At 31.5% G+C, this 27,751-nt stretch overlaps 2 protein-coding genes across 2 annotated transcripts; one reads left to right on the top strand and one right to left on the bottom strand.

Moving 5' to 3' along the window:
* Positions 1-4,193: 4,193 nt before the first annotated feature.
* LOC133878923 (NAC domain-containing protein 41-like) lies at positions 4,194-4,940 on the bottom strand. The gene has a single exon (XM_062317485.1). The coding sequence runs from the start codon at positions 4,938-4,940 to the stop codon at positions 4,194-4,196; it is 747 nt and encodes a 248-aa protein (XP_062173469.1).
* A 4,574-nt stretch (positions 4,941-9,514) lies between these two features.
* Positions 9,515-17,570, top strand: LOC133880416 (NADH--cytochrome b5 reductase 1-like). The gene is made up of 9 exons (XM_062319365.1): positions 9,515-9,674; positions 10,742-10,883; positions 12,381-12,471; positions 12,547-12,624; positions 14,325-14,405; positions 14,582-14,671; positions 16,395-16,460; positions 17,279-17,365; positions 17,462-17,570. The coding sequence occupies exons 1-9, from the start codon at positions 9,554-9,556 to the stop codon at positions 17,552-17,554; spliced, it is 849 nt and encodes a 282-aa protein (XP_062175349.1). The 5' UTR covers positions 9,515-9,553; the 3' UTR covers positions 17,555-17,570.
* The last annotated feature ends 10,181 nt before the right edge of the window (positions 17,571-27,751 follow it).

The following is a 27,751-nucleotide window of genomic DNA, read 5'->3' as shown; positions in this document are numbered from 1 at the left end:
TATGGAAATTGCGTGCTGAAGTTTAGCCGTCCGGACGTCTCCCCCTTATGGTCCGGACGCACATGCATCAGTTATGGAAATTGCGTGCTAAAGTTTAGCCATCCGAACGCTCCTGCCTCTTTGTCCGGACGCGCGAAGCCTGTTATGGAAATTACTTGCAGCGGACGTGCGTCCGTTCGAACGATCGAGCCATCCCGTCCGGACGATGTTCTTATACAGGAAAGATTTCTCCACGAAAATTTCGAAAAATCCTGTCTCACAGTTGTCCGTCCGGACGATCATGATCCACCGTCCGGACAGCCCACAGGCTTATTTTGCCTGACGCTCATTCTGACCCCCAGACTATAAATAGGGGTCCTTGGGTACTTAGAGCTGCAAGAATTTGGTGTGAATTCCATTAGAGCTCAGAGACATGTTATTTCCTTTAGAACCGTTTTTCAAGTGTGCTGCGCTGTAAACCGAAGTCTATCTTAGAAGTCGGCTCTAAGGTAAGGAGTTCCATTGAAGACCCCTTCAGGTAGGTGAACCTGGTTGGGAAGCGTTCGTGTTGGGTTACACGTTAGAGAGCAAGGTACGACCACTGCATCGGTACATGTGAGTGTTACTATCTTGTATCTAGCTTTGTCTTCTGAATAGTGGAATTCCTGGGTTTGGCTGCCCCGGAGTGGTTTTTCTCTTAACTGAGTTTCCACTTCGTCAACAAAATCCTTGTGTCATTTACTTTCCGTTGTACCTTAATTTTTGTTGACACTTATGCACACATTTTACTTTTAGAAGTCATTTCAATTTTTCAATCTTAATATCTATCTTTTAGTAAAAGAATTAGTATCTCTAGCATTACTCTAAACAAAATTGCAAGAAATAATCCGTTTTAAGAATGTTTGAAAAAAAAGAAAGTGGCAACATGAAAATGAAAAAAATTTAGGCATTCAAATCAGATTTAATGGGTGCATTTTAAAAAATACACAATTTTAAATATTGAACCTTTATTTTACTAGACACTTATAATTACATTTTTAAAATTGCATTTTGAAAATGGTAGACTAAACTAAGATTGGTTTGGATATAATGTTTAAAAAGTGCAATTTTAAAAGGGATGATTTAAAAAATAAAAAATAAAAATAGAACACAGACTTATTTTCTTGTCCCCGACTCCCCTGAGCATTCTCATTGGCATAGGAAATTTTCAACTTCATATTAAAATTGCTAACAAATTTACTAAAAACTCTTTTCATCCTGTCCAATTGTGCAAATTAAATGTAAAATGCATTTGTCAATAGTGTAATATGCACATGTTGGTGCATGTTGCACTATTTACATATGTATTTATTTTTTTATTTGTTTCTTTTTTTTTTCTCTCTTACCAAAACTCAATTATGTCATAATAATATTCTGAGAAATTGTGTTTTAGTTAGAAGCTAGCTGCATTTAGTTTTATGATGAATTTTGTTCTTAACGTGTCAGATGATGAATTCAAAAAAATCTGTATTTTTGACATATTAATATATTATCTGACAGTTGGATTTACTTCCGTTCCCATCTGTATGTCCCATATTTTATTAATGCAAGTTCGAACCCTAACTAAAAATAGTTTTGGAAATTTTTTTTTTAAAAAAAAAAATTTGTAAGTGCAGGAACTGTGCTTCATTTTTTTGGTGATCCTAACCAACTAACTGGGATTAAGCAACTATATATATATATATATATAGCCCTCTTATATATCACCAAACTTTTTTAGAATAATGCTTGATCCCCAAATTTAACAAAAAATAAAAATAAAAAAATCCATCACACCAATTACCCAAGATGTGCCTTTCCTTTGAGGTTCATTTGTCGAAATTAACGATAAAAACAACTAAAAAACAAAAAACGCCTTGAAATGTTTCCCCCTAAAATGGCATTTACATTTAGTTAAATAGTTCCTTGTATAAATCATAAACATAATAATGGCATTTACATTTAGTTAAATAGTTCCTTGTATAAATCATAAACATAATAAATTTTCAATTTTTTTTAGCTCATAAATTTTAAAATCGTACTTTTTAAAAATGTATATCCAGACAAATCCTTAATATAGTATATCATTTTCGAAATATTTTCAAATTAAAAATTTTAAAAATATAGATAAACTTATTTAAAATATTGTGTTTATTAAAAGGCACCTTATTTGTGGGTTGGAGGACATATGCACACCATGTGTTGTTTCTTTTTTCACTCTCAAACTATATCTGGAATGCAAGTTAGTGTTTTTTTTTTTTTTTTTTTTTTTGTGAACGGGAACTTGAACTTTCATATATATATATATATATACACACACAATATTCACGCATTATCTAATCAACACGTGGATGAAGGTGAGCCTGAGTTTACCATCATGTCTTCTCAAGAAAAAGTTTTTGTCATACCGAGATTTTCGTCGACCAGGCCTTCTCCATTGATTGGGAGAACTCCTCCAACGAAGTATCATGTACACTGCATGCAATGAAATGACAGCCCTGGCCCCTGGCTCGTCTTGAATTGCTTGCTTTCAGCACTCGAGATGAGGGGCAGGAGCGTTATATTGCTTGCAAATATACGTAATATTTTATAATACAAGTCCTAACTAAAAATAGTTTTGGAATATTTTTTTTTAAATTTAGTAAGATTTTTCATATGTATAGCTTGTAAGTGCAGAGCAGTGATCCAGACATAGAGCAGCCTTGATGTGACGTCCAATCACCATTCAAAACCACCCTCCACCGTTCATTTTCCCACGCCATCGCACTGTTTTTTTTGTTTTTTGTTTTTTGTTTTTTTTTTTAAAGTCTATATGAATTAAAAATCTATATAAATCTCGTCATCCAATCACCTTTAGAACGAATCGTGTTAAAGAGTTATAAAAAATATTTGAGTGCATCAAAGTTGTGTTAAAAAATGAGTAATACAAAGTCTCTCTTTTTTTTTAAAAAAAAAAAAAAAAAAAAAATTGATATTTCTTTTAAAAATTTTATTTAATCTAAATTTAATTGTAATCTATCTCAACTTGAATAGTAATTTTAAAAACCAAATTATTATGTTTTTTTAAATCATAAATTTTAAAAATGCAAATCTAAACAGATTCTTAATTTAATCTACCATTTTCGAAATATTTTCAAAATGAAAATTTAAAAATATTGTTAAGAGTATAATAAAATTAGGGTTAAACATTTAAAATATTATGTATTTTAAAATGCATTTGATTTTTTTTTAAAACATTGTCCTCAAATTTGGTTTTTCTCAATGAAAAAAAGGATAAAGCCTGCGGCCTATAATAATTGAATGCTTTCGTTTTGAAAGACTAGAATGATATTAATTAGCAAGATTCATTTTGTTGTCTTAAGTATATGGCAACGAGTAAAAAGAGATTTGATTTCTACACTACATCATCACAACAAGTGTACAATAATCCCTCACATGAGGGTGGGTCCTACATATTAGGGTCCACCTTCATGTAGAGAGTTGTTGTGCACTTGTTTTTTTTTTTTGAACGAATTGTTGTGCACTTGTTATGTTGGTGTTGTAAATCAAATATTTTTTTAGTAAAAAACGATAAACGTATAAAAAATCACAGAACAAAAAAAAACTAAACCCTATTTAATAAAGCATCATCTCAAATGGTTTCGTTGATATGTTGCCTGTTTTACTATTTTGACATTTGAGAGTAATATATAATCTCACTAAATTCTGAATAATTTATAGATATATTTTATAATTAAAAAATAAAAAAAATCCACGGTGTTTAGATTTATTAGTACGATTTTTAAGGGGTCGAGCATTGTTAACTGAATCAGTGTTGATATTTCAATGCGTTTAATTGGATTGATTAGAATCCCAAAAAACGGGGGCATAAACAACGTACCCAATTCAAACTCATTTACCTATAAAGAAAGATAACGTTGTTATTAGTTGGGATTCTAATCAATCCAATTAAAAATTGAACTTTTGGATCGGTCCTTTAGGGTTAATTAATCCAATTAAAACGTGTGGATATAATGCAAAAATCCCATAGATCATGAACTCGAACAAAAAAACAAAATCAAGACATGAAATTAAAATATTATTTTGATGATATCTCAAACAAAGTTGAGAAAGTTAACCAATATGCTACAACAAAATTGCAAAAAAAAAAACAAATAAAAAATTACAATTTTTTCCTAATCACTGTATTGATCTCTCTAGGCAAATAACGCATCCCAGTCAGCATCCCAAAAATCTTCCAATGGAGGAAGAATCGGCAGATCTCCACCCTCTGGCGGCAGATCTCCAACCTCTGGCGGCTGTATGCTCCTGATGGTTTCCAAATCAAAATTAAAATCAGAGGGATCACTGGACGGTAGACAGCCCATGATGGTTTCCATATTAGACTCCGCTGGGATCCATATTGCCTGAGGCGGTGGACATTCAACAATATTGCAGCAAACCCTCTTTCTCTGATGAGATTCCTCCTCGAAGCGTCTTTTGACCCCACTTGATGATTCTGATCCTTTCTTCTGAAGGCTACAGAGGACCAAGTTGGTACCCTGTTGCTGCTCACCAACGAGGGAGAACTCGTGCATGATCCAGTTTGAGTTCTTCGTTGTCGAGCCCTCTTTTACATTGAAATTGAATAGTTTCCTGGCCCCGATAATATCACCCCGATTATCATAAATCTTGACAGTACAATTTTCATGCCAAACCCCACAACCGGCTGTTCGTGAAACACGATTTTTGCTTAGTTTCTTCAACGTGGTGAAAAAGTAAACCTTCTCCTGATCGCCGCAGATTTCCCAGGGTGGCTTTTCACCGTATAGATCACAATCGGGGATGCCATCCCAGGAAAGTTCTTCGCCCTTGACCTTCTTCACCAAGTAGTGGCTTATGAGCTCCTCATCGGTGGGCATGAACCGAAACCCTAACGGCAGCATCGCACGATTCGCACCCATGGATTTTTCTCAGTGCGTAAATGGAAAATCCAGGGCAAATCGAAGACATATTTATAAGCCATGCACTGACCGACGTACCTAAATGGATAATAGATCAATTAAAAAAAATAAAAAATAAAAACAAAAATAAAAGCATGCAAACCAACAGTTTAAATAAGGCGGTGCCGTTGAAGACTGGCTTGGTTTAATTGCTGTGCCGGTGTTGTGGGTGTACCGAGCTATGGCGGAAGAAAAGAGAAGAATGAGAAGACCGGAGATAATTGAAGTTGGCTTAGACATCCAAATGAGCTGTAGTTGATGGCTTAGGACCTTGGGGAAATAAACCGAATGGGGATAGCCAGGAATGGATGCTAGTTAATGCATCGAAATTGAAGAGAAAGGCGAATATATGAATTAAACGCAGTTTCTTTTGGGAACAAACTCAGGGCTCGAGAATGACAGGCACAGAGAGAGCATCCTTTGTATGAACTATGAAGGTGTTTTGCTTTTACGCTTCCCATCATGCCTTGTCTTGTCAACAAAAACATTTTTGTCTTCTCAAGCACTGCTCATATTTACTGCCCTCTCTAATTAATTTACTGCATCGTTAAACAAAATTGCAAAAGTGATCCGTTTAAGAGTGTTTAAAAATTGCAAAAGTGATCCGTTTAAGAGTGTTTAAAAATGAGAAAAAATCTGTTGCGTCGTTTGTGTATTCGATTTCGATTTTTTTTTACTATATTTTACTACATGAAAGCCAAAAAAGAAAATAATAATTTTAAAAAGATATTTAAATGATTTAGATATTTTTATATTATATTTATAAAATATGTTTGGGAGCGTAAATTAAAGTAATAAAATTCCTGAAACCATATTTGAGTGCTAACTGTATGATAGTGTTTTTTCAATGAAAATTATGTTACAAAATTATTAGAATTATGAAAATTAGTGTGAAAATAAAAATATAAAATATAAAAAAATAGAAATTGGTTTTTTTATTTTGGTTTTGTTTATATAAATTTCGGTTATTAATAATTGTTTTTTTAAAATTTTTTCTATAGTTTTTTTTCTTCTAGTTATAGCATACAATGATTGAGTTCTTATACTTAACCTAATTTACAAATTGTTTTATATGGTGTAAAAATTAAGGATAAATACATCGTTAATTTCTGAGGTATATTATAATTACAGATCAATTTTTATGATTTAAAAAATTAATGGGAAGACCTTGTAGTAAATTAGAATTATAAATCGATACATGAAGTCAAATTTCGTTAAAAATTTTGATAAATTTTGTTAAATGTCACGTCAGCACCATAAATCGAGCTTAATTCACACTCAAAATAAAATTAACAAACCAAATGTATGCCTCACGATTCACATTTTATCAATAATTATATAAACAAATAACTTAAATACAAAACATTTTTAAAAATACAAAAACGGTTTTCAAATTAAACAAAAAATTACCGTCTAAAAAATTCTATCAAACAAAGCTTAGGGACAATTCCTTAGATTGTTATATTACTACCAAATAACTTTTAATAACATAACATTAAAAATCCTTTACTTTTAATATTACATTATTTTAATTATATAATAAACATATAACAATCTATTAAATAATAACCTTTTGTTTTGTTTTTTTGGGTGATACTGTAAGGCGCAGATCTTTTTGGTTTCTTATATCCGTACAAGCTACCACGATGATTTGACGTGTAGAGGCCCCCACACCAAACCCATCAAATCAAATCTTTGCCTCAGTCCAAGTAGTACCACTGCTCAGCCTCTATGCCTCCCATCGAGTAGTGCTAGGGAGAAGCATTATTTCCGGAATTCATCCGGAAATATTGCTTGGCCATGGCAAAATTGTAATATTATTATATTACAATTTTGCCATGGCCAAGCAATATTTCCGGATGAATTCCGGAAATAATGCTTCTCTCAATCATTACCCGCCTCCCATCACCCCTTCACTTAGATCCTTTCCCTCTGCCTTCTCTCTTCCTCTTACGTGTCTTCTACCCGTCATGCCCACGTCACACTTCCCCTCCTCCCACCCCAATACGCTTTGTCAAACACTTGGGACAAATTAAAATATCTATCTACATTAAAAGAAAAATCATCACAACCTGTTACCAAACCTTCCAATTCACAAGTTCCAAATGAAAATCGCAATTTATTTCCCTCGCTTAGATTTTAATTCACTACAGAAAACAATTCACACTTCTTTCTTTTTGTAATGAACTCCAAAAGAATCCACAACCACACCTATAAATTCAGCTTTAGATATCTACTTCTTACATTTTCATAATCACAAGCTTCAAATTTATTTATTATTATTTTTTTATCTATTAAATTTTATTTTTATTTCTTTTTCTTACTTTTATCAGAAACTTCAATTAACCTTCTCAGAATTGTTATTGTTTTTACAATTATACCTACAGACTTCAAACTCTCAATTTCATGTATCTATCTTTTAATTTTACTTATCTTGTAAGATTTTTCATCGAATCCTATCAAAATTTATAAAATACTACTTTTTTTTATTAAAAAAAAAATTAAAAGATAGATACAATTCTTCCTGATCAATATCTAAATCCTTACAATTTTTTTTCCCTTCATAAAAAAGAGGGGTGTTTTGGGAATTTTGACACCCCTCTGTTATGATTTTACTAAAAATTTTAACAGAATGATGAAATTGAAAAAAACTGAAAAAATTAATACACTAAATTGAGAGTTAATACACTTGAATCCTAACAATTTTTTTCCCCTCATAAAAATGAGGGTTATTTTGGAAATTTCTACACCCATCGGTTATGATTTTACGAAAAATCATAACGGAATGGTGAAATTAAAAAAGATTGAAAAATGAATACACTAAATTAAAAGTTTTTGAAGTTTAAAAAGTAATTGTAATTAAAATTGAAGATTAGAGGGTTAAGTAAAAAATTTTCCATTTTTTTTTATAAAATATAAAAAAATAATATTTTAATGTAATGTAGCACTAATAGACGTAGCATAATTGGACAAAAAAAAAAAATGCACGAAATGACAAATTTCAAATCCGCAAAAAATTTAAGCTGTCAAAGTAAAATTTTAAAATCTAAGAAAGTGAATTTGTGTTTGTATTTATTTTTTTTGGTTATTTTCAAGTAAGATTGTGAAATCAAGATATGGATTTCATCTAAAACATTAGGGTTTAAAAAAACACTAAAAATTTGCCTAAAATAATTTCAAAATCGTTTAGAATAAACCCTAATAGATACCTAATATATATACTAAAATATGTCCAAAATGCCTATTACCTAATATTCTGATAGCAAATAATAACAGTATTCAATAATTACAATAACCGCGCGAATACTAATCGCATGATGTGAATGCGGACATGACCTAGGGAACTTCACAGCAAGGCAGCCTATAGACACTTGACCCCTCCGGTCACTACTAGTACTACTCGCTACCTAGCCCACAAACATGAAAAACAATGGATAAAAGGGGAATAAGGAAAACATTCGCTTCATTTCTCTCCTGCACAAATACACTACTTCAAGTTTTTTTTTTTTTTTTTTCAAAAGAAGACACTAATTCAGGCATTAAAATATCTCCCACCGACTGCTCGCCCCGACAACCTTTTATGCCTTCTCTTTTAATTCCTTTGTAGACGTCTTGAAGGCCCAATTAGCAACCTATGAAATTATGTACCCACGAGGTTGTTCAGTTTTTTCTATTTACATTTCTAGGCATAGTTTGAAAATAGCAAGATTATAGCTAGGTATCATGAAGATGCTGAGATGGCTAAAAATACTACAATTATTTAGGACAAAATACGTTACCTACCCTACCAATTGTTCTACTAATTTTACCCAAAGAAGCAGGAACAAAACCAAAATACATATATATATATATATATATATATATATATATGTATTTTAATTCACTTGCCTCATAGGTGCTAGTAGGACAATCAACTTGTAAGAATTTGAGTCACAAGACCCAACATGTCAGCATTATAAAAAGAGATATGTTACCTTACATTTTTTAGGAGTAATTGGTGCACAACGATATTGTCTAAGTTGTGCAATGCTGTTGTGTAAGAATATTTTTCCTTATTTTTTGGGTTTATCTATTGTTCATTTTCATACAACTTTTTTACAAATCAATAATTGATTTGTTAAATTTACTGAGAGTCTCATAGATCCAGTAATTAATTTCTAAAAGAGATCTAAGTGAGAATGCAAATAAGCATTTATCTTATAAAAATCTTTCTTTGAATAAATTAAGCTTAGGGTTTAATTTAATTTGGCCAAAATCTTTTTTTCCTTCTTTTTTGGAAATTAATTCCCAAAATAATTGTCAAATATGTCATGTAAGTTCTGATTGGCTATGATTGATTTATTTATGGGTTTGTCCCAAAAAGCCTTTTTTATGATCCCTTACTTCATTCCCTGGTAAAAAATCTTGGAATCCATAAAGGGGGGAGGGACAAGAATGAGAAGAACAAGTAAAGCATAAGGTGGAAAGAGGTATTTAATTAATTAATTATATATACGCACCCATATGATATGAAATTGTAATCCATTGGAAAAACGTTGAAGTTACCGTTTGAGGTGAGCTTTCAGTCTCTCAACATGTTTAAGTTACCGTTTGAGTTCATGCAATTACCCGATGCCGAGCTGCGAGGGCTAGCCGTTGCTCTTGCTTTGGTTGGCATTTCTGCTGGCTTTTTATATTACGCCAACATAAACAGAGGTATGACTTAGCATCTTCTCATATTTGTATCTGGGCATATTTGATGGGATACCATTTTCAAAAAATAATAAAGAAAAATGAAAAGAAAAGAAAAGAAACTTTGATAATGAAATGACGATATTTAGTTTAATTTATATGAGTATTATTATTATTATTTTGACACGTCCACACAAGAGGGGGGAATGGAGAATCGAAATAGTGACCTCCGCTTCATGAGGTGTATTCCCCAACCGATTGAGCTACCCCTTGTGAATTATATGAGTATTATTATAATAAGGTTTTCATGAAATAGTTTTGTTTGATTAAAAGCATTAATACAAGTGCAAGGTATTGTAGTTAGTGACATTTAGGCCCAAATTCTTAAGCTAAAACTTTTAAATTAAATGATGTCTCAACATGTTATATTAAGGCCTCATTTGAAGGGTTAGACGAGGCAAGGGAGCTCATGGTTCGATGTCCATATTTAGGAGAAAAGTGCAATTTTAAACAAAATTACAAAAAAAAATGTGTTGTTTGGGAGTGCAATTTGCGTTTTTAAACAAAAGTGCAATTTGCGTTTTTAAATTGCAGGCTAGGGGATACATTTCTAAAAACACACGGCTTTAAATGCTAATTTTAAGCTGCGATTTTAAAGGACAAATCACAATTTTACTAAACGTTTAACTACCTTTTTAAGATTCATGTTTCTAAATCCAAATCGTACATTTTGAAATCGCCATTTTTTAAATTATACTTTTTAGAAGCACAGATTCAAACGGATTCATAGTATATATGAACATACTGGTATGGAAGACTCATATATGAAGGAGATTGTTGGAGGATACACCTGTGAATAAATTCTATGATGTTTTTGCACGGCCTTTGGATCTTTTACTATACTTTGTTTCTCGTATTCTTGGAGGTTGTCAACTCCACATTCATTTTCTGGCTTTTTTTGTAGTTTTGTACATGCCTGGTGCAACATGGAAATTATCAAACAAAACAATCATTATTCATTGTTTGTTTTTCTAATTGTCTTAATTCTTGTTTGCCCAAAAACTGATTACTTGAATGATATGTCTTTCTAGGTTGCTTAAATCCTAAGAAGTTCATTGAATTCAAACTTGTTAAGAAAACTCGGCTGAGCCACGATACTGCAAAGTTCAGATTTGCTCTTCCTACAGCTTCTTCAGTATTGGGTCTTCCTGTCGGACAACATGTACTTTGCAGGTTCAAGTAACTGCCTCTGTTAGTTTCTACACTTCAGGAGTTTTTGCTCCGTTTGTTTCGACGTAAAATGTTTTTAGAAAAATGTTTTTCAACAAAATGTTTTCAGCGAACCACGACTAAGGTCAATAAGAGTAGTTTGGCTGCCCCAAACCAGTTATAAGGGTGGCTTTTTTTATTTTTTATTTTTTATTTTTATTTTTTTTTTAAGGGATAATTATACCATTGGTTATTGAGCATGCCATAATTACAAATCACTCCCTATGGTTTAAAAAGTTCAAGGGAGGTCTTTGTGGTAAACTATAATTACAAATCGATTCCTGAAGTTAAATTTCGTTAAATTTTTTGACAGATTCTGTTAAATGCCACGTCAGCGTCACATCAAATCAATAGATAGCGACACATGTCCATTTTAATAAAAAAAATATAAATTTATTAAAAAAATAAACTTAATTTTTTTAAAAAAAAAACAAAAACAAAAAAGGGAAGGGGGTGTCTTGGCCACCCCCGGCCACCTTTAGGGGTGGCCGCAGCCTCCCTAGAAGGTCCAGGGGTGGCCAAAGGCCACCCTAGAAGGTCCTTAGGGCCACCCCACCTTTTTTTTTTTTTTAATAAGTTTATTTATTTCTTTTTTAATAAATTTATATTTTTTTATTCAGATGGACATGTGTCGCCATCTTATTGGTTTGGTGTGGCACTGACGTGGCATTTAACAGAATCTGTTAAATTTTTTAATAGAATTTGACTCAAGGGATCAATTTGTAATTATAGGGACCAATGGTGCAAGTATCCATTTTTTTATAATGTTTTTAATATTTTTAGTTTTCTATCTTTTCTTTTATTATTTTTAATGAAGCATAGACCACGTGTTAGTATTTTTAAGGCATTGACGTGGATTTCCGTCAATATATGAATGGAAGTTGAAAGCATGTATCATCTCTTTTACCATTTGCCTTACAAAATAAAACATAGGCAGGAAAAAAAATCAAGTTGTCAAACCATATAAGGGTGAAAGGTATTTAACCCTTTTAAAAAAGGGATTATTTTTATTTCTTATTTTTATATTATTCAATATAAATTATTATCTAGATATATATTTATTATTTATTCTTTATAGTAAATTCTATTTGTTATAATAGAATTGTTTATATTATATATTAAAATTAAATTATATATTCATTTGCTCTCTTTATTTTTTCTCAGAAATTATGATCAAGGATAACCATTTAATGGAAATTAAAGAAAGTTTTTGGTTAGCCGAAAACGTTTTCAAATGGACTGAGATTTTTGGTCGTACCAAATATTGAAAAATTGAAAAAATGACCTTCAAAAAACTTTTAATGTCGAAACAAACAGAACCTTAAAGTTCTCCTTTGATTATCTATATATGTTTATGGAGCTTAACCGAACCAAGCTTGTTCACGAGTGACCTTGTTCATTTACAGTCGTAATGACGAGTGATAATACTAAAAACAGTTTGTGTTCCATTTAGTTAAGCAGGGGAAAGGACAGTAAAGGTGAAGAAGTCATTGCACCATACACCCCAATCACTTTGGACTCTGATGTTGGTTACTTTGAATTTGTTGTAAAGGTATGTGATGTCCCACCTCTCCCATAATGTTTTTCAGTTGGAACTCAGTTTCTTATTTGATTTTTCCTGTGAAAGATGTATCCCGAGGGAAAAATGTCCCACCATTTCAGAGAGATGCAAGAAGGTGATTGCCTGCCTGTTAAAGGCCCCCAGGTACATGGTATATTTATGGAGATAATCACATGTTAAGCAATATATGTAATCAATAAATCTAACATTACTCTTCCTCAAAATATGTTGTCAAGTAAATTTTCCAATCAGTCATTGTTACTGGAAGAAGTTTGAGATACATGCAGGTTTAATTACAGCACTAGTATTTATAATAATTTATTTGATCCAAAAATACTCTACGCCTTTTGAGCTAAGGGTCCGTTTGGGTTTGCGATTTCAAAAAGTGCGATTTGAAAAAAGTGATTTTTAAAAACGCAGTTAAGCGTTTGGCAAAATCGTAGTTTAGCCTTTAAAATCGCGAATTTACCTTTAAAATTCTGCGTTTTCAAAAAAACACCATCTTATCTGCGATTTGAAAAGCAGATTTTTTGCGTTTTCAAATCGCAATTCTTAAAAACTCAGTTCTCAAACGATCTATGTTCTGCGATTTGATTTAAAATTGCACTTATTGTCTACGAAATCGCAATCCCAAACGCACCCTAAACAAACAAACCCTGCTTTGGGAATTATTCTTGCTTTTTTTTTTTTAAACTCATTTTTGGGAATTATTCTAATTGCATGTAATTCAAACAGCCAATTATAGGAAATAAATTTCGCTTTCGTTTGCTTGCACGAAAATCCAGTCTTTGAAATTAAACCAGTTATAATAAACTAGTAACACTCGAAACAACATTAGGTCCTGAAAGCAGCCACCAAATTTCCAACAATTAACTAGTGCTAGATTTTTCAATACAAAGTGGCCATCTGTCAGTTCTTTGCCATGAAATTAAAGAAAAAATGGTTGTCAAGAACAAGAAAATAAGAAAATGATAAAAAAAAAAATATAAATTAAATAAATATAAATAAATCCAAGGAAAAATAGTGATTTAAGATATACCAAAATTAGGGAAACATCCTAAAAGAAGATATCAAACAACCCATCACAAGTCCTTAGAAACCAAAATTGGCAATAAGAAAACTCCACAGAATTTAGATATGCAGGACAATAAAGTATAACACGGATGGCTCTAATAATTCCGGACAGCAATTAAGCCACTGGGAGCTCAATATCAGTTGCCACCACCGGGGCCCGGAAGTGTTCCTCTTCCTCCTTGGGAGTGTGGATGGTAACCAGATCGGGTATGGGCTTGGTGGGGCCGACCTTTCCCTTAGGATCCCAATCAAGCATGATCTTGACCTTGATACCAAGCACCCCCTGTATGACAATTTGATAAGAAACAGAATCACTATATAGAAAAAAAATGTGATTATCACATGCATTTTAAACTACTGTTAAGCGAGATAATCACATGCTAAGAGAGACAAAGTTTTCTTCCAAACTAAGTTGTAAGAAATTCTTTCAGTTTAATCTATAAATCACATGTATTTTAAACAAATATATGAATCATAATATAACACTGCTATATATAGTTTATCAATGAAAAATTAATGGTTCTGAGTTTCCATTCAAAATGCAGTTACAAATTGTTAGAACGGTTTTCGGTATGATGTGAACCGCATGTTCTTAGATGTTCTTCATGCTCTCACGATCAGTGCCAAACAACTAAAATTAAGATACCATGCCGGGGGTCTCTTAAATACAGTTGGGATTTCACGTTTTGTTTACAAATACATTCATTAGAACCTAAACTTTCTAATTTCTTTGTTTGAGCATTTTAATATCAAATTTTCATGCTTGAAAGGGGCATTTTAAATACAAACCTGGCCAAGCTCGAGCTTTTGGAATGCTTGCTGGTGGCTCTGGCATAACCCCGATGTTTCAGGTACATATGTGAGCTTTTAAAAAGCAAGAACTTTTGTCTTCTGACTTCTTCTTGCTTATGGTTATTGTTATTGTTCTTTTATTTTGTTTTTTGTTTTTTTCAAGCATTAGCTGGTTTCAAGGTTCTCATATCTACTTCTCTTTCTTTGTCTCTTTGTCCACCTTTTGGGGCTCCAGCTCATTCAAGCCATACTAAAAAACCCAAAAGATAAGACCAATGTGCATCTTATTTATGCCAACGTCACGGCGGATGACATTCTCTTGAAGGTAATTTGGCTTGCTTCACTTTCTTTTATGTACTTCAAATGTAACTTCATTTCAATTAAATATTTCACATACATAAATGAGAGTGTTAAAGTATTAATTCAATTGATTAAATTTACCTATTCCTATTAGCTTAAGCTTTTGAGATAAGTGGTGATTTAACAATTTCTAAATCATTAATCTTTATGCAAGAAAGCAACTCTTAATCTTAAATCAGAAACAGTAACTTTGTCTACAACCTCTTCATCTTTGCACACTTGCATATGATTACTGGAGTTTTCTCTTCCATCCAAATATGATATGTAAAAGGCCTTCCAAACCAGTTGAACAACACCACAATAAAAGCCAGACCCTTTCAAGCCTTTGACATCCAATAGAGCTCAACCAAACAGTTTTGTAGTAATCTCCTCCAAATCATTCAGGAAACATACTCATAAAAAAGGTGATTTCTGGTTTCCATAAATAATCCCCTCAAATATTGCAGACAATGATCCCATTATAGCCCCTCAAATCAAATTGTCTTCAGTGGAGACCCTATTTTAAATAGTTAACTAGGCAATAGAAGAGTGCCCTGGAACAGTTTTCAGAGACCAGATGACTCTCCAACAAAGAACTCTAGAAATTGAACCTATTACTACAAACCAAGTAGCTGAACATAAACTCCTGATTTGAGGATTCCTAAGCAGCTGAATCTTCATCAATAAGCAAATTTAAGCATTTGCATTTATACATCAACCAAAACTTCAGATCTAGCAGGTTGTCAGTGCCAGCTACCTGCTAAGTAACACTTTAGACAGTAACCCTCAAAATTGTTCTTTGACCACATTTTTACATAAGAGGTCCGTCTGAGTGCCAATATCATGGAAAAGAAAAATTTGACTCCCCATTGCCAATCTACTGCTTAAGAACGGGCCCTGCTACCTCTTAACCCTAGGAGACACACAGAGCTTTGAACACCAACAAGAAACTTCTCACATTCTCCATATGGCCACAAAAGTATTGGTCTATTGGCATTTGAGGGGAGGTTATCAATCCTTTTGCTTCCATTAAGCAGCTTTAACATCTTTAAAAATGCATATATAATATGACAATGAATCTGCGAGCTTTGACAGCATTGGAATCTATGAAAATCCTGCCTGTTTAGCTTTACTAGTTGAATAAGTGACAATATGAAATCCAGAGCTTAAAAGCAGATTTGTCTTTGCCTTCTTAAGTTTTCATCCTTGTCATTGGTTTTTGCATGTTTAACTCTAGTTTTTTCCACTTCAATACTAGGAAGAACTGAAGAAGTAATTATCACCAAGAGTCCAAGAAAACTGCCTTGATGCACAACATGGTCTTTCTGATCTATTTTTTGTATATGCTGTAGCTATTATATCTGTTCAAAAGTCTCTAAATCATGTTTCCTTCTGCAACCAATTTACTTACATATAAAAGACGATGGACCAAATCTATAAGAAATTACCCGATATCTTTGTCTCTATGTAAGGCAAACATGCTGAGAACACATCATGGTGGCTCACTTTTTAAGTTATTTATGATAGATAGGCAGGCCTTAGTATTCCTATTTCTTTTCAATATGAGACAAAGTCAGATCTCTTTCTTTAAAGCTTTTCTCCTAATTTTCAATTAAAATCAATACTTTATTGTAATACAGAAAGTCTTCAACTTCTGTTTTATCTGATGTACTATTGATGGGAATGGATTTGTTCTGGACTTTCTGCAGGAAGAGCTAGATGCCTTCGCTAGCAAATTTCCTAGCCGCTTCAAAGTCTATTATGTTTTGAATCAGGTCGGTTCATTTGCTACGACATTTCTTTTAAATTTCTTTTTCCTCTTATTTTTCGGTGCTTTAGGTAACACTAGTCAAAGATATCCACTTAGCGTGTATATGTGTCAAATGTGTTAATAAAATGACTACGCACATTTAGCCCACAACACAAGAATCTTGCAAGACAACAAAGGGTCAGAGTGGCGCGCTGTTGGGGTGATGGCACCACCTCCAGTGCTATAGTCAGTAACAAAATGAGGGGAAAATGAGCTTAAAAGAGATATATGAGAATAGTAGAGCATATCCAAGCCTAGTCTCCTCTTGGCCTTATATAGGCTAAGTCTTGTTTTGGTCGTGTGTTTGAGTAAGGGAATTGTCATCAATTAATCCCTTGCTTTTGTCTGTCGAATCGTCGATCATGCTAGAGATTTTCCTTTGTGATCTGCCCTTGACTTTGGTAATTTTTGCCTTTCTTGGATGCTCAACGGATACTGCTTTCTTGGGAAGGGTTGATATCAATAGAATATCAACAGTTCCCCATTCCCTTGGGCTACTAGTGTAGGCCAATGAAAATTACGTCTGAGGCCATGGGCCTCCATTTCAGCAGTTCTATGAGCCTCCATTCCAAAATGTCTGCTGACTCATCTGAAATTTGCAACAAATTATCCAATTGGAGGATGAGTATGAGACCTTCAATGCTTACACCCTGCCCCGAGGAAGTAAAAGGAAAAATTATACATCTTGCCCCATTTTAGTTAACATTTATATTTCCTTTCATAGCTTAGTCGTTAGTAGCAAAATGTTTATCACTGATACTCACTCTAACCCATTATTGCCAGCCTCCTGTGCCATGGAATGGTGGCACTGGATTTGTATCCAAGGAAATGATTCAAACTCATTGCCCCGCACCAGCCAAAGATATTCAGGTTGGTATAAAATATTTAATTCCAAAATGTCATGCCACTTGAATTGTTTGTTTAGTAGAATCACAATTCATTGAGCTTAAAACTGATTGTTTGCAGATACTGAGGTGCGGCCCACCAGCCATGAACAAGGCTATGGCAGCTCACCTGAATGCGCTTGGATATACATTAAGGATGCAGTTCGAGTTCTAATTTATTAATACTTGTCCTTTTTTTTTTTCTTTCTTTTTTCAGTATGTGTTTTTTTATATATGTAGAACTGGATCTAAATTCCTTCAAAGCATTTGAAGCTGTCCCTAAAAAAACAATTTCACAAAATAACAAAATAATTTGTTAAGAATGATAAATATATAGTATACATTAAGAAAAAAAGAAGGCCAATGGCGTTTATTAAAAAAAAAAAAAAAAAAATTACACCTATCAAGACCATGTTTGTTTATTTATTTATTTTTCGGTATTTGTTTTTTTTATAGATAAAAGTACACATACACTCCCAAACTACTAATCATATATATATATAAAAGCCGAGTTTTTCCTTAGAATGGCATAGAATAGTGACACGTGGCATGAACTCATACTTTTTATTGACTAAACCGGTCTTTTAAATAAAATTGAACCGGTCAATTTAATCTTTCCCTCTCTCTCTCTATTAATGATACAAGTAGCCTCTCTCTCTCAATTAATGATATAAGTATGACTCTTTGGTATTTTTATATTTTTGGTTGAAATCTAAATATAACCGGTCTATTTAATCTCTCCCTTTCTCTCTCTCTCTCTCTATTAATGATACAAGTAGCCTCTCTCTCTCTCTCTCAATTAATGATTTAAGTATGACTCTTTGGTATTTTTATATTTTTGGTTGAAATCTAAATATAATCGGTCTATTTAATCTCTCTCTCTCTCTATCATATCATATATCATATATCATATATATATATATATATATAAAAGCTGAGTTTTTCCTTAGAATGACATAGAATAGTGACACGTGGCATGAACCTATACTTTTTATTGACTAAACCGGTCATTTAAATACTGAACCGGTCTTTTAAATAAAATTGAACCGGTCTATTTAATCTCTCCCTCTCTCTCTATTAATGATACAAGTAGCCTCTCTCTCTCTCTCTCTCAATTAATGATATAAGTATGACTTTTTGGTATTTTTATATTTTTGGTTGAAATCTAAATATAATCTATCTATTTAATCTCTCACTTTCTCTCTCTCTCTCTCTCTCTCTCTATTAATGATACAAGTAGTCTCTCTCTCAATTAATGATTTAAGTATGACTCTTTGGTATTTTTATATTTTTGGTTGAAATCTAAATATAACCGGTCTATTTAATCTCTCTCTCTCTCTCTATTAATGATACAAGTAGCTTCTCTCTCTCAATTAATGATTTAAGTATGACAATTTGGTATTTTTATATTTTTGGTTGAAATCTAAATATGTTTCCATTTTGTTTGTGAAATTTATGATTGAACAATTCTTCATTTGAATGTTTATGAAATTTTTTTTGTTCATTTAATTTATATGAATTAAACTAAAAATAAGGGTCTTATATATTAATTCATTTAAATGTTTTATGAGATATTTGTTTTTCTTTTATGTGATTTTTACGATTTTCACTGTCAAAAAATGCAAAATTTTATTTGATTGTTGTGCACAAAAGGAATATAAATGCTTTTAAAACACTAAAGAGTTAATTAAGCATTAAATTTGATTTTTTTTTTTTAATTTTCAAAATTATATGGATTTGAAATTTGTGATTGAACAATTCTTCATTTGAATGTTTATGAGATTTTTTTTTTTGTTCATTTGCTTTTTCGAATGTTTAGAATTATATAGGATTGGAATATAATAGGTATCACACCAACATTAAAAAGAATTCCTACTAATTTTCTATTCTATATTTTGATAATCAAAATCGTGGTTTTCTTCTTACTATTTTTCTTTTTCATACTTATTTTCATTCTAAACTACACCTATGTGAACAAATATTTTAACATGTTTTAATTTACATGAATTAAACTAAAAATAAAGGCCTTATGTATTAATTCATTTAAATGTTTTATGAGATGATTGTTTTTCTTTTATGTGATTTTTACGATTTTCAATTATTTTTTGCAAGTGTTATTCTGCTTTTGAAAGTCAAAAAATGTAAAATTTTATTTGATTATTGCACACAAAAGGAATATAAATGCTTTTAAAACACTAAAGAGTTAATTAAGCATTAAATTTGAAATGTTTTTTTTTTCTTTTTTTAATGTTCAAAATTATATGGATTTTATTTTTATTGAAACATATCATATTATATCATATATATTTAAAAGCCGAGTTCCAACTTAGAGTTGACCTAGAATTAGGACACGTGACATAAATCCATACTTTTTAAATATTGAACCGGCCATTTGAGTAAAAAACTGGTAATTTAAGTAAAACTAAACCAGTCTGTGTATTTCAAGTAAATAAATGGTGCATTTAATATGACTAATTAACTATCTTATATTAAATAAAAAATGAATATATTTAAAAGCCGAGTTCCAACTTAGAGTTGGCCTAGAATTAGGACACGTGACATAAATCCATACTTTTTAAATATTGAACCGGCCATTTGAGTAAAAAACTGGTAATTTAAGTAAAACTAAACCAGTCTGTGTATTTCAAGTAAATAAATGGTGCATTTAATATGACTAATTAACTATCTTATATTGAATAAAAAATGAATAGAAACGTCAAATTTTTTTTGTCATTAAATCCTCACTAATTTCTACCTCTTTCTCTTCCTTTAAGTAAAACTAGAAAAAAAAAAAAAAAAAAAAAAGTAAAATTGAACTGCTCCATGTATTTCAAGTGAAATAAACGGTGCATTTAATATTCCTAATCAAATCTCTTCTATTGAATAGAAACATTTAATTTTGTTGTCATTAAATTCTCACTAATTTCTACCTCTCTCTCTCTCTCTCTCTCTCTCTCTCTCTCTCTTCCTTTAAGTAAAATTTTTTACTCCAATACCGTTTTCCCTCTTATTAAATGTCCGTTACAAACTAAACCTCAAAGAGTCAAATGTCAGTTTTTTTTTTTCTTTGGAAAATGTCAAAAGTCACTCCAATATCTATGGCTTTCTCAAATAAATATATGGAGAAGTAATGGTTTGTGGTTATGCAAAACTGCAATGTTGTTTACATTACCAGAGAGTGGTGCTCAAAGCAAAGAGAGGAAAAAAAAAAAAAAAAAAAAAAGAGTAAAATTGAACTGCTCCATATATTTCAAGTGAAATAAACGGTGCGTTTAATATTCCTAATCAAATCTCTTCCATTGAATAGAAAATGAATAGAAACATTTAATTTTGTTGTCATTAAATTCTCAGTAATTTCTACCTCTCTCTCTCTTCCTTCAAGTAAAATCTTTTACTCCAATACTGCTTCCCCTCCCACTAAATGTCCGTTACAAACTAAACTTCAAAGAGTCAAATGTCAGTTTTTTTTTTTTCTTTGGGAAATGTCAAAAGTCACTCTAATATCTCTCGCTTTCTCAAATAAATATATGGAGAAGTAATGGTTTGTGGCTATGCAAAACTGCAATGTTGTTTACATTACCGGAGAGTGGTGCTCAAAGTAAAGAGAGCGGAGTTTTTGCTATTGTTGGAACCTTTTTGTTTGTAATACTGCTATAGCCTTTTTTTTTTTTAGTTTGCCTTTCAAGTTTGTCGGGGCTGTGTTCAATAAAATTGTAAATAATATGTTTGTATTTATTTTATATGCTTCTGTTTTTCTGATTTGATTTTCTATCCTTATTTTTGCATTGATAATTTATATTATTATTATTTTTTTGTTGGAAAAGTAGTTTCTTTTACGCTATATATAAGAATGATGGTCGAATTAAAAAATATCTATCTAACCGTAGTTTCCTTTTCTTTTCTTTTTTTTTTTTTTTTTTTTTTTTTTTTTTTTTTTTTTTTTTTTTCTTTTTCCTTTTCTAAATTTTACATTGAATTCAAGGAAACCATGGAGAGAGAGAGTTTACATTAATTGTTGTTTTGAGTACGAGGTATGACGATTTTTTAATTTATATTGTTCATTGATTTTTTTTTTTTCAATGTATAATGCACATTGTTAATGTGCTTAATTGATAGACAATATTGATTTTCAAGGTTTCATATGAACCAGAAAAATATATGGAAAATAAAACTTTAATTTATTCTATTGTTATTTTTCATTTTTCATTTTTTTTGTCTATATTTTCTATGGTTCTCTTATTTCATTTTCTCTCATTTTCTTATTCTTTTTCTTCTTTTATTTTTTTTTTTTTATTTTTTTTTATGTAATTAATATATTATTTTTCATTCAAATTGCTTATTTTATCTTTTGTAAATTTTACATTAAATTCAAGAAAATGATGGTGAGAAAGAGTTTCCTATGGTTGTTTTTTATACGGGGTATGATGATTTTTTAGCGTATTATGTTTATTAAGTAGTTTTTTATTACTTTGTGTAATATAAAAAAGATAACACTATTATATGAACAGAAATTTCCTACAAACCGGTTTGTAGAAAATTTCTTACGATCCACATATAAGATTGACATATGTCATTTGGCATGTGAGAAACATATGTTATTTAAATAGCATGTACGAAAAAAAAATAGCATCAATAAAAAAGCATGTGCTTCTCACATGTTTAAAGGATATGTGTCTTTTTAAAATGTGAGTTGTTGAAAATTTCTTATAAGAAATTTTTGTCCCTATTATATTATATTAGTGTTTTTCAGTTTTCATTTTTTTATCTATATTTTCTATGCTTCTCTTCTTCCATTTTTTTTTTTATTATTATTATGAAACTAAATTATATAGAAGAATCCCGCGCATAGCACGGGTTACGAGCTAGTTGTGTTAATATCCCATCTCAAACCACCAAAATATGTCAATGTCCCCCCTAAGAGTCTAAGATCAACAAAAAGACATAAATGACCATAAATTTTTTTCAATAAGACAAAAATGTCCTTATAAATTTGAAAAAGAAAAACTAAAACTAAAAAAAAATAAAAAAGCTTTTTTAAAAAAATAATTAGAAAAAGAAAATTTAAAAATTAAGATAAAAAGGAAAAGAAAAGAAAATTAAAAAAAGAAAAAGAACGAAAAGTTAAAAAAAAAAATTAAAAACTAACTGATTTTTTTTTTTTTTTAAAAAAAAACCTTTATTTATTTATTTATTTTAATTTTTTTTTATTATTTTATATATGTATTTTGAAAAAAATTAGTTTTTTATTAAAAAAAATTAATAATTTTATAAATGGTGTTTTTGTCATTAGGGGGGACATTGACATTTTTCGATAGTTTAAGGGAGATTTGGGGGGGATGGGAAGACTAACATAATTGATAGTTTGTGAGGACAGTGACAATAAATGGGTTATGTTATGTGTACTTCTCATTTATTTTTTTTTTCTTTTATATATATGTAGAACGGGATCTCAACTCCTTTAGAATATCTGAAGCTGTCCCTAAAAAACAATTTCACAAATAACAAAATAATTTGATGAGAATGATATATAAATAGTATACATTAAGAAAAAAAGAAGGTCGATCATGTTTATTAAAAAAAATAAAATAAATACACATATCAAGACAATGTATTTAAATGTATGAGAGAAAAGTACATTTTAGCCCTCCCCACACACACACTTCCCCCCAGGCTGTTCGGAAGTATGATAACTTTTGAACTACCATACTATGACAAGTTGGCTTACTATTAAGTCTTTTTTTTTTGGATGTAATGTTAGTCATTTGTGTTGTAAAAATGCTCTATAGGGTAAAGTACTAAAGTGTTAAAAATAAAATAGAATGAAAAAATCCAAAAAATAAAAATAAAAATTGGAGGTAGCTCAACCACCCCATGATCATTGGGGGTGGTTCGGTCACCCCCAAATGGCTAAATGAGGGGAGGCTTGGCCACCCTCAACTAATCAGAGGGTGGTCGAAACTACACTCATTTGGCCATTTGTTGGTGGCCAAACCACCCCATGGATTGTGGTGGTTCTTCATCCTAGTTTGACCAAATAGGGATAACCAAGCCACCCCCAAACCATTTAAGGATGGTTTCGGCCATCCCGATTCTTCCATTTTGTCATTTTAGGGTGGCCAAACAACCTCATGAATTGTGGGGGTGGTTCTTTATCCATAGTTCTTCCAAACAAGGGTGACTGAGCCACTCCCAAACCATTTAAGGGTGGTTTTTCGGCCACCCCCATTTGTCCATTTGAGGGTGGCCGAACCACCTTTTTTGTCAAAAAAAATATATATATTTTACCTTACCCCATGGGTATTTTTGGGAGTTTAGATGGTTAGAAGTCACCTGCAATGCACGTGACTGACATTCCATCTAAAAAGACGAAAAAACTTAATAGAGGGGATAATATTTTATAGTTTAGTAATTTTTGGGGGTCGCATGTCATTTTTTTAACTTTAGATGCTAAAACATTAAAATCATCATATTTTGGGGGTAAAGTATCTTTTTCCTAGGGTCATTTTTGAAATTTTAGATCACGTGCAATGCACATGATTTACATTTTGTCTAAAATGACAAAAAAACTTAATAGATAGGCTAACTTATCACATTTTGGTAGTTTATAGGGGTTGGATGTCACTTTTTAAACTTTGGAGGTTGAAACACAAAAGTGGTCATACTTCCGCGCGGGGGAATGTAAAGTGTATTTTCCCCCGATGTATGATGATTTGAAGAACATATGAATCTTTCATGTCGTATCTTCCTATTTTCTCAAACTTGTTTTGGTTTCTCCCTTCTCTAACCAATGCCCTTTTGTTCCATTCCTTTCCATTCTATTGTTTCTTTAATGCTGAGAGATACTATGGTGGGGTAACTTTGCAACTTCAACTCCCAAGTTAATAGATAGCATTTTTTACTCTGCTCAATGCAAGAAACAATTTGAATTCACATAATTTCAAAAATTGTTGTGGACCCTTATATTTTTTAGAGGTTGAGTTGTAGAAACTCTTGCAACTTAATTTGTAAAATATTTCTGTCAATTGTTGCTCCCTTCCACACATGGGAACACTATCAACTCGACCACAGTTTAGCCATTACCACTATTACCCCTTAATTTTCTCTTTTATTCTTTTTGGGTCTCTCTTAAGAGCATTAGCGAATAGATAATTATTGCCTTAATCAAATCCTATTTTAGGAGTAATGTTCATACTCAATTCCCATATCACTCTCATCTTATTGGGTTGATATGACAGTTCTTATCAGCCTTTATTAAAAAAATAAATGAAAAAAATTTAAGGATTGATGGGTATTGATATATTAACCTAGTGGGATGAGAGTGAGATGTGAATTGAGTATTTATAATTACTCAAAAGGGTTTATGTGTAACTTACTCTCCTCGTTATTTTTCTTTTTTAGTAAGTCTCACTCACTTGGATGGGTACCTCCTTAGTTTGACACTATTTGACTTTACTAATGCTATATGCTATTCTCAAATCCTACTGAAATGATGTGGCAATGTTTGTTACTCTTTGGATCAACCTTTTTAAAAGAATAAAGAAAATCCAAAGGCTGACAACTATATCAGCTCAGTATAACGGGGTGAGATATAGGTATGAATCTGCCAAGGTAAGTGCACCAACCACGGCGAATGCGACCGGATGGAGAGCAGGTGTAGTTTTTATTTTATTTTATTTGTTTTTATTTTTGGAACAAACTCTGCATTGAAAAAGAAGATTCCCATATTGATGAAAGGTTGGTTAAGACGAAGAAAGGACAAATAAGTAGAGATGAGAGACAGGTCAATTTAAATACTACTAAACGCATATTTCGAAAAAGAATTAAAAATTATGTCAGAAAGAACAGAAAATAAAAAACACTCCTAATTTAGTTCTTCTTAGGGAAAAAAAAATATATTAAATCAATTCTACTTAATATGCTACTCCTCAGTAATTCTCATTTTACAAATTCCTAAAAAATGTCTAAAACATGGAAATAAAACTTCGTAAAACATTTTTCTGATGTAAAAAGTATTTAAGCTCCCTTTATTTTGATGTAAAATGTTTTTAAAAAATTATCTTCGTCGGTTGAAAGCATTTTAGTGCATTTGGTTCGTATGAAAAATAGCAACGGAAGGCAAATGCCGATGACGGCAAAAGACAATTAGCAACTTCCAGCAAACATCGGTGGCAGATTTCGACGACTTTCGGTGCTGAAATCTAGTGAATTTAGGCCAGAATCCAGCTACCTTTAGCAAGAATCCAACCGCAACCGGAAATCTCTAGCAACCTTCGGCGGTAGCAGAGAATAAATTGTGAGAGAATGTGTACAAGAAAGAGAAGCTCAAACTCAAAAAATGGTTTACGATAATAAAAAAATGGAAACCATTTTCAGAAGATTAAAGAAGCTTTTTCGCTCACATAAAAACATTTTTGGGTCGCACCAAATACCGAAAAATACAAAAAAAAAAAAAAAAAAAAATCCAAAAACATTTTATACATAACAAGCAAAGTTAAACATATTTTTCAGGAACATTACTAATTTTTCAATGTTTAGCTATCATCTTTAGGCCTCGTTTGGTTTTTGGAATAAACACTTCGAATAGAATGACTAGTCCATAGGAATAGTCATTCTTGTAATTGGTAGGAATTTATTCATTAGAATAATTATTCCCTTACCAAGAAGAATAGGTCTTCCTCTAAGAAATGAGAGGAACAGCTATTCCTAAAAGAATAGACTTTATTTTACACAAAAAAAAAACACACACATACATTATTTTTTATTTTCTCTCAAACTTTTTTTTTTAAAAGAAAAAAAAAACTGTGTGAATAGTGTGGTTGGCTGAACATCCATTGCGACCACCCTCGGTGCATTTGGGGGTGACCTGGGCCACCACCGATGGGCTTCTATTCATAGGAATAGCTATTCCTTTTCTTAATGGAATAGCTATTCCGCAAACCAAACAAGACATTAGTTTCCATATCAACTTCCATAATGTTCTTTGTTATTTATTAATATAAATAATGCTACATATCACATAAGCATTTAATAAATATCCTGCAAAGTTGAGCCGACAAGGTCTTGCCATCATTGTGTGTGGGGGTTGTGCCAAAGTTGTGATGGGGTTGTATATTTATCATTTCCCATATATATATATATATTAGGGAAAAATATAAAAAAGCCACATAAACTAAAAATTGATCTTAAAATATTGCATACCGAATCTATTGACTAATTTTAATAAAATCTTTATCCAAAATTTGCGATCTAAATTATGTTTTCATTCAATTTAATCAAGGTTTTTATAAAATAGACAAAAAAAGAGTTATGCTTTTATATACCTAAAATGGTAGAAAAAGAAAAAGAAAAAAAAAACTACATATTATATTTGATATATACACCAGATTATGAAAGAATTATATCATAATTATGGGGCATTACTTTTTTTTAGATTTACTTTTTTTTTTTTTTAGTTTTTTAGTTTTTAATTGAAAAATGACACGTGGTAGGGGTATTAGAGGCATTTTTTGTCAAATCGGGCATTTTTAAAACTTTTTGGTAGTTTGGAGTAGGGGTGTACAAGCGGTTATAACCGGCGGTTATTGGCTAAAACCGCTAACTGCCTAGCGGTTATTTTATTTTGCCAACCGCAACCGCTAACCGCCTAGGCGGAGGCGGTTATTTTTATAACCGCCGGTTAGCGGTTATTACCTTAATAACCGGCGGTTTTAAAACCGTTTTTGAATTCCGGTTTTGGGCAGGGTTTAGGCCGGTTTTGGGCTATGTTTACACCAATTTTGGGCCAAGTTTACACTGGTTTTGGGCCCATTTTTGTACAGGTTTTAATTTTTTCAAGAAAAAAAAAAAAAAAATTGAATACTTTTTGGGTCTTTTGTCCTTTGGTACAAAATTAACAAATCTAAATACAAAATTACAAATCCAAAACACAAACAAATAACCATATAACCAAATCCAAATCTAATTTTACAAATCCAAATAACCAAATTCAAAACCAAAAAATTACAAATCCAAATAACCACATAGGCACATACTCCAAATTTCAAAACCGAACAAATCCACATACTCCAAATTCCAAAACCAAACAAACCCAAATAACCAAATACTCAAAGACATTACAAATCTACATAGTCACCGTCACTGATGGTCACCTACGTCCACAATATATTCATCTTCTTATCACAAGAGTGAACTCCTTGCAATCAACGATATGTAAAAGTCTTAAATAGATAGACATATTAATGGCTCTTTTATTGTGATTAACTGTTGTTTATAGATGTACCTTCCGCTATGTTGATAATGTTATTATGTGTTATTCACTGCGTAGATGTAACTCTGATTGTCAGGTACATGTTATGGAATGTATCGTATGTTG

This window comes from Alnus glutinosa, chromosome 10, assembly GCF_958979055.1.
Source record: "Alnus glutinosa chromosome 10, dhAlnGlut1.1, whole genome shotgun sequence".
NCBI lineage: Eukaryota > Viridiplantae > Streptophyta > Magnoliopsida > Fagales > Betulaceae > Alnus > Alnus glutinosa.
This window is presented reverse-complemented; position numbering and strand designations above follow the sequence as displayed.